At 42.3% G+C, this 11,983-nt stretch overlaps 1 protein-coding gene across 25 annotated transcripts in view; it reads left to right on the forward strand.

Annotated features, from left to right (window-relative positions):
• Positions 1–10,553, forward strand: part of CADPS (calcium dependent secretion activator) — a 472,977-nt gene extending 462,424 nt beyond the window's left edge. For all 25 annotated transcript variants that reach the window (XM_044253251.1, XM_044253242.1, XM_044253245.1 and 22 more), the window contains 2 exons: positions 5,901–6,005; positions 9,334–10,553. In XM_044253251.1, coding sequence (XP_044109186.1) covers positions 5,901–6,005; positions 9,334–9,513 — 285 coding nt within the window. In that variant the 3' untranslated portion in view covers positions 9,514–10,553. The remainder of the gene's footprint in view (positions 1–5,900; positions 6,006–9,333) is intronic.
• The last annotated feature ends 1,430 nt before the right edge of the window (positions 10,554–11,983 follow it).

Consider the following 11,983-nt stretch of genomic DNA (forward strand, 5'->3'; position numbering starts at 1 on the left):
CTGTGTGTATGGCCTATCCAGTACACAACAGTTCTGCGTTTAAAACAGCAGACTCTAATGCCAGATACGTGGTCATACCCAATAGGGGGTTGCTTACGTCTAGGGCATATGTTACTCTCGTGATCGGTGAGGATGGAGGCACACCGCGAGTTGTTCTCTGCTCGCCCTCTACTCCTTGCTGTCATTGCCGCTCATGTGTGATACACGGTTTGCTCGGAAGACAAATGAGTCATTAACAGTCAGGTCTCTTTAGGACATCAAATTAACATCAAGATAGGGAATGCGGGTTTCAAAGGAAATACATATTTAGAGAGGAACTAACAATAGAACTCAGATCCTCCTCTATGGAGGAATTCAGATGCATCTAGGTGGCTCTGGTGGCAGAAGACATGAGGGCAGCAGCCATCCTGTAGTCACCGTCTTGCTGGCTGATTAGGGCGTCTCCAAATCCAAGTGGAAGTCCAGTTGCTGTGAACCCTCTATTGTCTAGTGAAGTGTGAAGTATTCATCATCCTATCTCTCAATCCTGCAGCACTCCCAGTGATCAAGTTTCCAGGGGAACAGGGAGCCCTGGGGCTGGGATTAGGAAGAGGTGAAGGAGTCCCTTATCAGTTATAAAATTTAAGGGGAAACCAAAAAAATATGGTGATTAAGATTAAAATACCACCTTAAAAAATCAAAATGGATGCAAATAATCCAGGATGAACACAATATCAGAATATTAATTAAAGACAATATCTGATCCTGGGGTGCCTGGATGGCTCAGTGTGTTAAGCCTCTGCCTTCAGTTCAGGTCATGATCCCAGGATCCTGGGATCAAGTCCTGCATCTGGGTCTTTGCTCAGCCGGGAGCCTGCTTCCTCTATGTGCCCTACCCCCCCCCCGCTCCCCCCACCTACTTGTGATCTCACTCTGTCAAATAAATAAGTAAAATCTTAAAAAAAAAAGACAATATCTAATCCTGTATTTGCAAGTTCCTGCCTCACTAGCCTCACCCTAATCCTGGTATGGCGAACCCCAATATTATGGAAGAGAGAGTTATGTATAAGGGTTTCTCTGCATGAAGTCAGTGTGTTTACAAGGTGCAAGGTGTTAACTGAGTAGATCTGCATATTAACTGTCAAAGCTTCTACTAGAAATGAATCATGAATATTCCTTTGCATTATATATTGAAAAGGCTCTCTTTATGTTTCTGGGGATAATTATAATAGTCGCTAATTTAATTTTTTTTTTTAAAGATTTTTATTTGAGAGAGGGTACATGCACCAAACGTGAGTGGGGGGGGAGGGGCAGAGGGGGAGGGAGAAGAATGAGCAGTTTCCACACTGAGAGCTATTCAGAGCTCGATCTCAAGACCCTGAGACCATGACCTAAGCCTAAACTAAGAATTGGACGCTTAACCAACTCCACCACCAAGGCGCCCCATTGCTAAATTTTATTGAGTGCTTAGTATGTGAGAGTAACTCTGCTGGGCACTTTACATAATTATCTTTTTTAATACTCACAGTAATCCTGTGAAGCAGGTACTGGTATTAACCCCCAAGAGGAGACTGAGAATCAGAGAGTTAAGTATCTTGTATGAAGGTTATCCAGCTAATAAGTAGCCAACCCAAGTTAAGCTGTAACTTGTGCACAGGAAGTTTGAAAAAATCACTCATTATTTGTCTGAATTCTTTTTATCCGGTATTAAATCTAGGTCTAATGTCGTTTAAAATGTGCTTTATGCACCCAGGATGGTTATCTAGGTTTGGGTGGTGATCTACCACAAAACACTTTACAATGGAATTGCTGAGAGCGTGTCCGTGTCCTGTAAGACTCACGCAGGCCATTCCAGAGGTATTTGGACAGGAGCCATTTTCTCCACAGCCACGTGCCTTTCTCTGGTCACTTGCTCATCTTCCTCCCCCACCTTTATGGCATTTCTTGGTGTGAGAGAGAGAGCAAGAAAAAGAAGAGAGAGGTGATGGTGATGGTGATGGTGATGAAGACGTGAGAGGTGACGGTGGTTAATGGTGGTGGTGGTGGCAGCAACTCCCCTTTCTCAGCCCGAGTATGAGGCTGAGAGCCTTGCTAGCATAACTTCCTTGGGTCGTCAGAAAGCCTCTGAAAAAGCCTGATTAATCCCCATTTTCTGATCAGAAAACTGCATCTTTGAGAATGTAAATAATTTGCCGAAGATCACAAAGCTAGGGGAAAGACAGGTGAGGCCTCTGCTCTTAAGGACTACACCGTAGAGAGGAAGAAAGATTAAATGACAGAGTCTCAGAGCAGCCTTCCAGCTTCTCCTCAATAGAGCTTTCAGATCTGGTTGCAACTACTAGAGAAGTCCCCAGCTTTCCAAGGGACTTCCTCTGGATGGGCATCCTTTTGGGTTCCAGCTCCAGAACCCTCACCAAACTCTCCCCAGAGAATATTTTAAAGGCGCCCCAGGTATTGGGGATTTTATTTCTCCAGTGCTTTTTTAAGATTAAAGGAACCTTATTTAGGAAGTTTCCAATTAATATTCCTGAACAAAGGGGAGGCCAGCAAAGGAGTCATGATTATACTTAAACACTTAGTCCAGGTTGTGAGCCCACAATTTTTTTCCTAGGGTTTAGAGAGCATTTTATCAAAGTTTTACTGTCCAGGTATTAGGATATTTCTGGAAAAGGCATATCTGCACTCAAGACAAAACAAAATGGGGAGACCTTAAAATGTTTCATTTCCTGTTTTGAAGAATCCTAACAAATCTGCCTTGTTAGCATCCGCCTCAAATAAAGCAAACCTGAATAATAAGCCCCAAATGAGAACAAGCAGGAACAACCCAGATACCCAGTAATGTGCTGGTAAATGTTTAACAACTGGCTTTCTGGGAGGGAGAATGCCGTGGTTTTTGGTGTTTGCCAATTTCCATGGTGTAAAAACTCCCACTAAGGCCTATTTCTAGCTGTCGATGCGAGATCCTGAGCATGCAGTTGGAAAGAGGTGCACACGCTCAGCTCTCCCGACCAGCATATTCTTTCACCCCTCCTAGGGAGGAGTAATTCCATGATCAGCTCTCTCAATCTAGTGCCTAATTCTAAAAAAAAAAAACCCCACCCCTAGACTCACTAGCTGTGTGGCCTTGGGCAAGTCACATCACCTCTCTGGGCCTTTGTTTCCTCCTCTACTAACAGGGAAGATCTTTTTCACCTCTAACATTTTAAAGTTCTAGAAGGCAGTGACTCTTGCTTCCTCCGACACCCAAATGCCTTTAAGCGCCTTTCTGGAAAACCAAGTTAGCGCTGTGCCGCATCCAAGTTAGCGCTGTGTGCCTCCAATTTCATCTACTGAGCATAAGGTTTGGAAAGGAGTGACTTACTCCCTTTTGCCTCTTGAAATGCGTAGCCAATGGGGCATCATACATTTTTTACACTTCTTTTGCTAGATGTGAGATCCAGGAGGAAAGGCATGGATGTTCCAGGGCTCTCTTATTCTCCTGGGGTGGGAATCGACAAGCGTGATACACTAATCCATTGCTGTACGTATTTGCTACCTCCCTACCCTTTCCGCAGCAGAGAGAGATTCAGAGTATCCTACCTTTTTATTTTTGTTTTTATTTTTTACTCTCTAGAAGCCATTTGCAAGAATAGGAATTACTTATACAAAGTAAGGGGGGGGGAGGTCGTTATTTTTTTTTTCCCCTGAAAGGTGGCACGTCTCTCAGCAAAGAGAAAAAGGCATGTTGCACGAGGCTTGCTGGCAGTGATATCAGCCAGCGCCGGTTTGCCTGTTGTCACAGCCAAAGCAAAATGCCACCTCTGCCTAGAAGCCAGAGTGCCACATTCCTCTTTTGTGTCCCCAAGATGCACCTGTCGTGTGGCCCTGGGTGTGTAGGTTTGGTCAGGAGGCCCCCATGTTCTTTGACATGTCATCTTCCACCTCCAGGAGGTGGGGTCGAGGGGGTATTGATGCTTGTGAGTCTCGAAATATGTTACTGCGTGTTAGAAAAAGCCCAGCAAACAGGATTTGAGTGCTGGGGTGAACACAAGAGAGCCCCCAGTTGCTAAGAGTAAGGGAGCGCTGCAGGAACGCCGGTGACCTAGTGGTATGTCTGTCCCCAGACCCCATCTTAATTAACCCAGATGCAGTGACAGCAAAGGCTCCAGAATCCCAAGGCAGGAGGTGCCAAAAACACTCCCCAATAATCACTCCCCCACCTCACCCCACCCCAAAAAAGTTTCAGTAAAATGTTCTCACTCCTAGAGGGGAAAACCTGTCCATGCCTGAAGCAGCTTGACCCGGGCAAACCCCCTCCTACATGGAGTGAACTGTGAATTTCAGGGAAAAAAATTCCCCACCCCCCACCCTGCCTGCTCCCTGGGGAGGGACAGAAGGTTCCTAAAACTGACAGTTTCGCCTCCATGATCTTTAAAAGAGCAGAAGTTGGCTGTGAGGCTGCAATGCCGCCTTGATTGGGGTAGTGTGGTCTCTGTTTGCGGCTGGGCTCCAAGGAGAGCCACAATTGGCTCTGATGAGGAAGGAGCCTAGAAATGAAAGATTGCAAAGAGGGCTTCTGAACGCCATGGCTGAGACTGTGTCGTTTCTTACAAGGTGAAACTTGGCAGTTCTACCTTGCAAGTAAAAACCCAAATTAATTTTTTTTTAAAGAAATTAAGTCAGAAACAAGGCTTCAGAAAAACTGTGAGTGTTAGGCATAAACTGATTTTGGATGATCTTTAGGTGAGAAAGGGTGGAGTTACCATCAGAAACATGTTTTTATTTATGCTTTTCAAATCCCCACTGGTGTGCAATGTGTGTGCGTGTGCGTGTGCGCGCGTGCACGTGTGCGTCCGTGCTGGTTAGCACGAGAGGAGGTATCATCTCGATTCTCTAACCACTCTTTTTTTCTTGCATCTCTTCTGTGCACGGTTAATATAGATGCCCCATAAATAAATATATAGGTCCATCCACACCTTTTCATTTTATTTGTAAATTGTTTGGTATAAGCGGCAATGCGTAATGAAACCTGGTGAAGTTTAAAAGATTAGATTTTTTTTTTCATACTGACACTTCCTAACACTGTTCATATGTCTCCGAGTGAGATTTATGAATATATGAGCAGTACTGCAAAATCATACCGCACCAGAGACTTCCTGCACCACAGGGGTGGCAGTCTAAAGTGACACAGCTTCAAGCATTTTTCACAGACAAGAAGCAAAATTTAACCCCCTTAAGGGGAAGTATGATTTCAACAGCTTGAAATGAGCTCATTTGTAGATGGTTTTTTTCTTCCATCTTCCATAATTTTTTGGTGTTAAGATTAAAACAGATTGCACAGCCGACGTAAGGGCACAGAAGCTGCCCAGAGTATGATTTGGCCCTTAAAGAAAAACCTGATTCCTTATCTCTATCCCAGTTCCCCCAGGAGGGTAAAGGAAGGTACACTTCACCCTCAATTCATAAGGCTCTCAGCCCAATTCCCAGCATTGTCCTCTGCAGACAGGGTCTGGATTTTTCAAAAGGTAAGTAGCAGGTAACATCAGTTTGTCCCGCGGAGAAAGCCCCATCCCCCTGGGCATCTAAAACAGCGGATTTAGGAAATAAGCAGTGACTTGACTCTCAACAGAGTAAAACTAACCAACTAAAAGGAGAATCAGAAGAGCCAGAATGGTCTACGTGTATTGATTGTGTAAGAGATGTTGATTGTGGAAGAGTTCTGTCTTAGATTCAAAGTCCAAACCCATCTCTTTTTAGGCTGATCGGGTACCATGGCATTTTTGTGTCAACTAATATTCACAATTTATCTCTGCTCTCAAATTCCCTTTAACCATTTAGTCTCTCCTCGGAACAGAACAGGTGCTCAAACATGGTCTGCTTCCTCTCTCCTCTGCAAACGCTTCGTGATGTGTTGGCTGGAGAACTTTTGTCTCTTTTTTCAGCAATGGTACAACAGCTCCATGAACGTGATCTGCACCTGGTTGACGGACCGGATGGACTTACAGCTTCACATTTATCAGTTGAAAACACTAATTAGGATGGTAAAGGTAAAAGAAAAAATAATTATTCTTCTTTGCAAACAACTCACTGAAATACCTTTCATTGTCCAGCTGCAGAAGTTGCTTAACACAAAAGATATTGGCTTACATATAAACAAGATGATTTCTAAAGCAGCATCCCGTGCAAGAAAAACCTATGAAATCACTTCGAGATGCGTGGTTAATTCATTACTCAGACATCAAAGGAAAAATTAACAAAAAGGAATTTGATATTTTATCCAGGCCAGAAAAATACTTTACGTATCTGTTGTGCAAAAATACTGCAGGGGCCTTCGTGCCCTGTGCATTAGACTTTCAAAAGCTGGTTTGGGTACCATAATGCTAATCACATAATTACCAATTTCATTTATGGTTTAATTAAATAAAATTTTGCCACAATTAATGTAATAGAAATATTTACCTCCAGCTATTTCTAAATATGTCCTGTGATCATTATCAGGATGCAAATCAATATTGTTCTCATAGTTAATTGAAGTAGTTTCTCTTACAATGCGTGTATACAATCAAATGGAAAGGATCACAAAGGTGAGATAACATACCCTGAAAGTAGCTTTTTTCCCTGTTCTTGTGTGTGTGCCTTGGACTAATGATAATTATTTCAGCGTGAAATCTCAGTGGTTTACATGAAATAATAAGATCACAGAAGGGGGTAAATACGTTTTTGATCATTTCAGTTTCCATTTGATGCTTTACCATAGAGGGTTTTAAAACATTCGTGATGCAAAAATCTCCTTCAAAGAGAAAGTGTCTTTAAAAACATTTTAACAACAAAACGTAGCTGAATTTCTATGTCTTAACGGTTTGCCAGAAGTCCCCCGCCCTCCACCCTGTCTCTACCCCCTACCTCCTCTATCCCCCCGCCCCCAACCCATTTCTTAGTCTCTTTAGGATTAGCACCATTTCATTGAAGGTGCTCCTCTACCCCAGTGCTGACTTAAAACCAATTACTGTTCTGTTGAGTGTAATTAAAGAGAATTATTATCATCTGCATTTGATCTCACAAAGCGTCTGCGCAGGGAAGGTTACAGACAGCCGTGTATTGCAGATCTTAAAAAAGAAATGTATGCACTCGGACCGTAGACGCAGCCTAATTTTCATATTTTTAAAATTTCAGTTCCTAAAGCGAGCTCATCAGCCATTGCCTGAGCACTTCAATTCCATGTCCTGGGAATAAACACTCTTCTTTTGAGGGAGGCGGGATTTGTTTGTTTGACACTTACTGGGTGGACATGAAAAGACGACATTAATTTTATGATTTTAAAATCTGTATCTTCCCATTACTGCTATTTCTAGATCTATGTTGGGAATATTGGAACTAGCAATATTTCATTAAGGAAAAAATGTAAGTCTGAGAGAGGTTTATTCTTAGCCTTCTGCCAAAAAAAACCACAGACATGAACCACAGAGAAGGGACAGAAATGTCACTGGCAAAAGAGCTCCCTTCACTTTTGCCGGGATGGGCTCAGTCTAACTAGTGTCACAACACACAGGTATAAAGCAGAGTGTGCCGCTCTTCACTAAGCCCATTAGCCAGACGTCTCCTTCCTCGAGGCAAACTTCCAGAGACAGTTGGTTTGCTTTCCTGCCTCCACATCCATTCTCTTCATTCCTCCGTTCTTTCCCTCCCTCCCTTCCTTCCTTCAGCAAGCATTTACTCACTCGTCCAACACTGGATAAATATTAGTTGAGCCCCTTGCCGTATATTTCAAGATGGAAAATTTTAAAATGACTAGATATGGTCCCTGTCTGCAGGCAGTTAGAGTTGAGTTAGGGACTACTGCTCTGGAATTTGAATGAAGAGGAGAATCCTCAAGTGATTTCTACCTTTCTTTTCCCCATCACACTCTGGCACCAGTTATATTATCTTAAGTGGAAACAGAACAACTGATTGAAAAGTACAAAAAAATCAAGTTAATCTTCTGGATATCTGGTCTGTACCATGCCCAGAATTTACTCAGCCTCCTACCCTTTCCCATCAAGGTGAAGACAAGTCAGGAGCTATCTAGCTACCTAGGAGAGCCTTGCAGTTTGATCCATAATTAAGAGGACCTGTTAACTTAGTGCCAAAATCAGATTGCTTTTACAAAGGAAAGAAGGTGCCGTGATTAATCATGCTGAAACAACAGGTGTAAAGGGGACACGCGATCATCATATCCATAATTTGATATTATTGGACTTCACTGAGCTGAACTGCATTCACTAGTTAACTCTGCAGTCATAATGACATGGGACCTTCAAGAGGGATTGACATTGTGATTGTTGATACTGTGGTTGCATTAGATGGACGACAAGAAACAGAAGTCACAATGGGAATGCACTGAAGTATGTTAACATTCCTTCCCATGCTCCCTTAGCAAGTGTCCCATATCAATATAAAAAACACACAGCAGAATCAGTAGCTGAAATGATATGCAGTGTGATGAGAAAAGTTGTTAGAGAGAGACCTTTTTCCAAAAAAATGTTAAGAAGTAGACAACAGCCAGATGCTTCTGGTCATGTTCAATTAACGCTAAGCGATTTCTAGAAAAAAAAAAAAAAAAAAAAAAAACAGTCCCTGGGATAACTCAGGAAATCCGAGAGAAATCGCCTGAAGGAACAAAGAAAGAATTTGTGGTACAGTAATACCAAGCCATTGTTCTTGAAAATGAGCCAAATTTCTTCCCCAAGACCATGAAGTTGTGAACGGAATAGATACATTTCTTTCCCGGGGAGATAAGAAATGAATCACATGTCTGTGACATATTGATGAAGCATTAGCACTCCATCTTCCCCATAGTTGTTGCTGCCCATACTAGGTTTCATATACCAACATACATATGTCTATCTTCTGAATGAGACAGAGGGATATGCAGTTATGAGCCTCAAAAATATTAAAGACCAGACTGCAAAGGAAATCGCAAAATACCATAGTTGATCCCCTATTTATGTGTTATGGCCCTTTACACAGTCTATCATCTTATAATACACTAACCTAAGAGAAAGAACCAGACCAAAAAAAGAAAGAAAAAGAGAGAGAGAGAGAATCAAAACAATCATGGAACATTTCCCTTTATGGAATTGAAAACACAAGCTTATGTTCTTTGCTTTGTCTCAGCTAATACAGTTTATCCTGCTACGATTTCTCACTTTCTGTCACTCAGTGAATCTCAGTGTTCAGTATGAGTGAAATCTGAGCATGGTGGCTTTTCATTTGACAATGCATAAAGTGAGACACTTAGCCAAAGGTCAGTGTTCTCACACCCATAAGTGCTTTGTGTCCTTTCCCTCTCTTCATGGAGATGAGACCTCTTTTATCACTGATCTTTTCCCTCCTTAGAAAACCTATAGAGATTTCCGATTGCAAGGGGTCCTGGACTCGACCTTAAACAGCAAGACGTACGAAACCATCCGGAACCGGCTCACTGTGGAAGAAGCCACGGCCTCAGTGAGCGAGGGTGGGGGCCTGCAGGGGATCAGCATGAAGGACAGCGATGAAGAAGACGAGGAAGATGACTAGAATGCTAGGGCCTGGAGTCCTTTAGGACGGAGTCCTGTAATCAATGCATGTCCTTAGTCTGTTAGTTAACCCCATTAGGGAATTTTCTGTCAACTACCATGCCCATGAGATGTTTACCAATACAATTGCCATTTTAGCTATGTCGTACCAAGATTAGCAAATGACCTTCGACCCCACTGATTTCCTGATCCCATGTCTATATGTTTACAAGCAATATGGAGCACCATTCTTTAAATACTGTTCATGGAAAATACATAGTCCAACTGCTAGGTGTGTTCCTGTTCTCAGCGAAGTTAAATGATGCTTCATTAATGTACTGTGTATGCATTGACGGTAAATGGATGTGAGGGCAAGTGTACCAAGTATTGTACTTCCTTGTTTCACGTTACGTGGATGAGAGTTAGTTCAATGAGTACAATGGATTAATTTAATCAAGACACATAGATGTGCTTTGTTTTTTGGAAAACAAAAGGCAAGTCTCCAGCAACCAACTTTTGGTTCTTTGTGTTCGCCTGAAATGAAAACATGAACCCCTGGTTTCCTTGTTAACTCATCCTGTCATTGATCCGTATAGTTAGCCAGAAAAGGACGGCTACACACCAATGGATTGATGCTCTCATTTGCCACGGCAAGCGCGATCCTATCATGAGTTAACACCAAGCACAGTTCAGAACAACCGTCTTCTGTCAAAGTTGATCCTAATAAACGTGACGTTTTGCTTTTATGTTTCAATAACTATGTATGTAAAAAACCTGAATATTTAAATTACAACCCTAGACTATAAATGTGTTTATAATAAGATATGGGTATTTCCTTGAGTAGACTGTAACCATAACTTAAATTATTTTGTTCCACACTGTTTTTTATATCTGTCATGTACATTGCATTTTGATCTGTAACTGCATGACCCCGGGGTCCTCTGCAGAGCTATTTCTTTCTGTGTAAGGTAGTGGATCCATCTTGCTTTTGCCTTATATAAAGCCTACAGTTATGAAGGTGTGGAAAACTGTGGCTTCTCAATAAATAACTACTCAAATGTCCTAAGAATACACTTCTGAGTCTTTCTTCCTCTGTCTCTTTTGAAAGCCAGAACTGAAACACACACAAAGTGAGTAGAGGAGAGCAAGAGCAGGGAAGAGGTCGTGTCCTTGAAACTGATGGGAGGGGTGGTTTTCAAATGTTTGTCTCCACAAGAGGCAGCCAGAAGTCCCTCTAATTCAGACTTCATTAATTCAGAACGGTGGGCATTTGGACATATTGGGCAGATTACGCTTGCATTATAGGATAAATAAGGGTCTGCTAAGCAAGAGAGTAGTGTAAACGAGAGAAATGTTCTCCTGTACGAAAAGAAGGCCAACAAACTGTTTTTAAGCACTACTTTAACAGCAGTGTTTGCATTCAAACAAAGCGTGTGCCAATTATATATGATTCTTATATATTTGTTAAAGCATCTTTCAAGATTCTCTAAGATATGGAGCACTCTTCTTGCTCCCCATTTCTTGTCGGCAAAATAATCACCCCCATGTGAAACAACTCAAATGTTTTGCAAACTTATCTGTTTTACTTGCATCTGTCACTAAACCAAGCTGACCTTTCCTTGGGGCTGACCGAGGTTTTAGAGACATGACAAATTGATCAGTAGGACCAGGTAGACCAGTTGTTTTCTACCCAGTCAACCCCTCTGAAGAGTACATCCTACTCTCTTTAATCCTTGAGGTCTGCAGGTATAAATCAACAGTACTTCCTGCCCTTAGTAGGATGACAAGGATAACTCCCATTTACTGAGCAACTATTCTGTACCAGGCATTCTGTATGTAATACCTCATTCAAATCTCACAACCACCACAAGGGAAGAGGACTGTTACAATCCTCATTATAAACAAACAAACAAACTGAGGTCAGGAAGGTGAAAGTTACTTGCTCTGTGGTACACAACTCCATGCAGAAACATTAATCCAGAGACACTAGCACAGAATTGGTGATACATAAATGGCGGGGATATATCATGCAGGTGTGAAAAATCTTTGCCCAATGGCATCAAGATAAGTCAGTGTGGCAGAGCCAGAATTTTTTTTTTTTAAGATTTTATTTATTCATTTGACAGAGATCACAAGTAGGCAGAGAGGCAGGCAGAGAGAGAGAGAGAAGAGGAAGCAGGCTCCCTGCTGAGCAAAGAGCCCCATGTGGGGCTTGATCCCAGGACCCTGGGAACATGACCCGCGCCGAAGGCAGAGGCTTTAACCCACTGAGCCACCCAGGCGCCCCAGAGCCAGAATTTTTAAACTATATTTGTATTACATTTTTTAGTTGCAAAGCTAATAGTTTTTTCCACAATTGTGAACAATTCAAAAATGTGCAACTAAAAGAGTGTCTGCCCAGTGTATGGTATAGTTGGAAGGAGGAAGAAAATGCCCAGGAGCCCTTGAGGAGAGCTAAGTAAGTGAGTTAGAGAACTAACCCTAGGGCACGA

This window comes from Neovison vison, chromosome 6, assembly GCF_020171115.1.
Source record: "Neovison vison isolate M4711 chromosome 6, ASM_NN_V1, whole genome shotgun sequence".
Lineage (NCBI taxonomy): Eukaryota > Metazoa > Chordata > Mammalia > Carnivora > Mustelidae > Neogale > Neogale vison.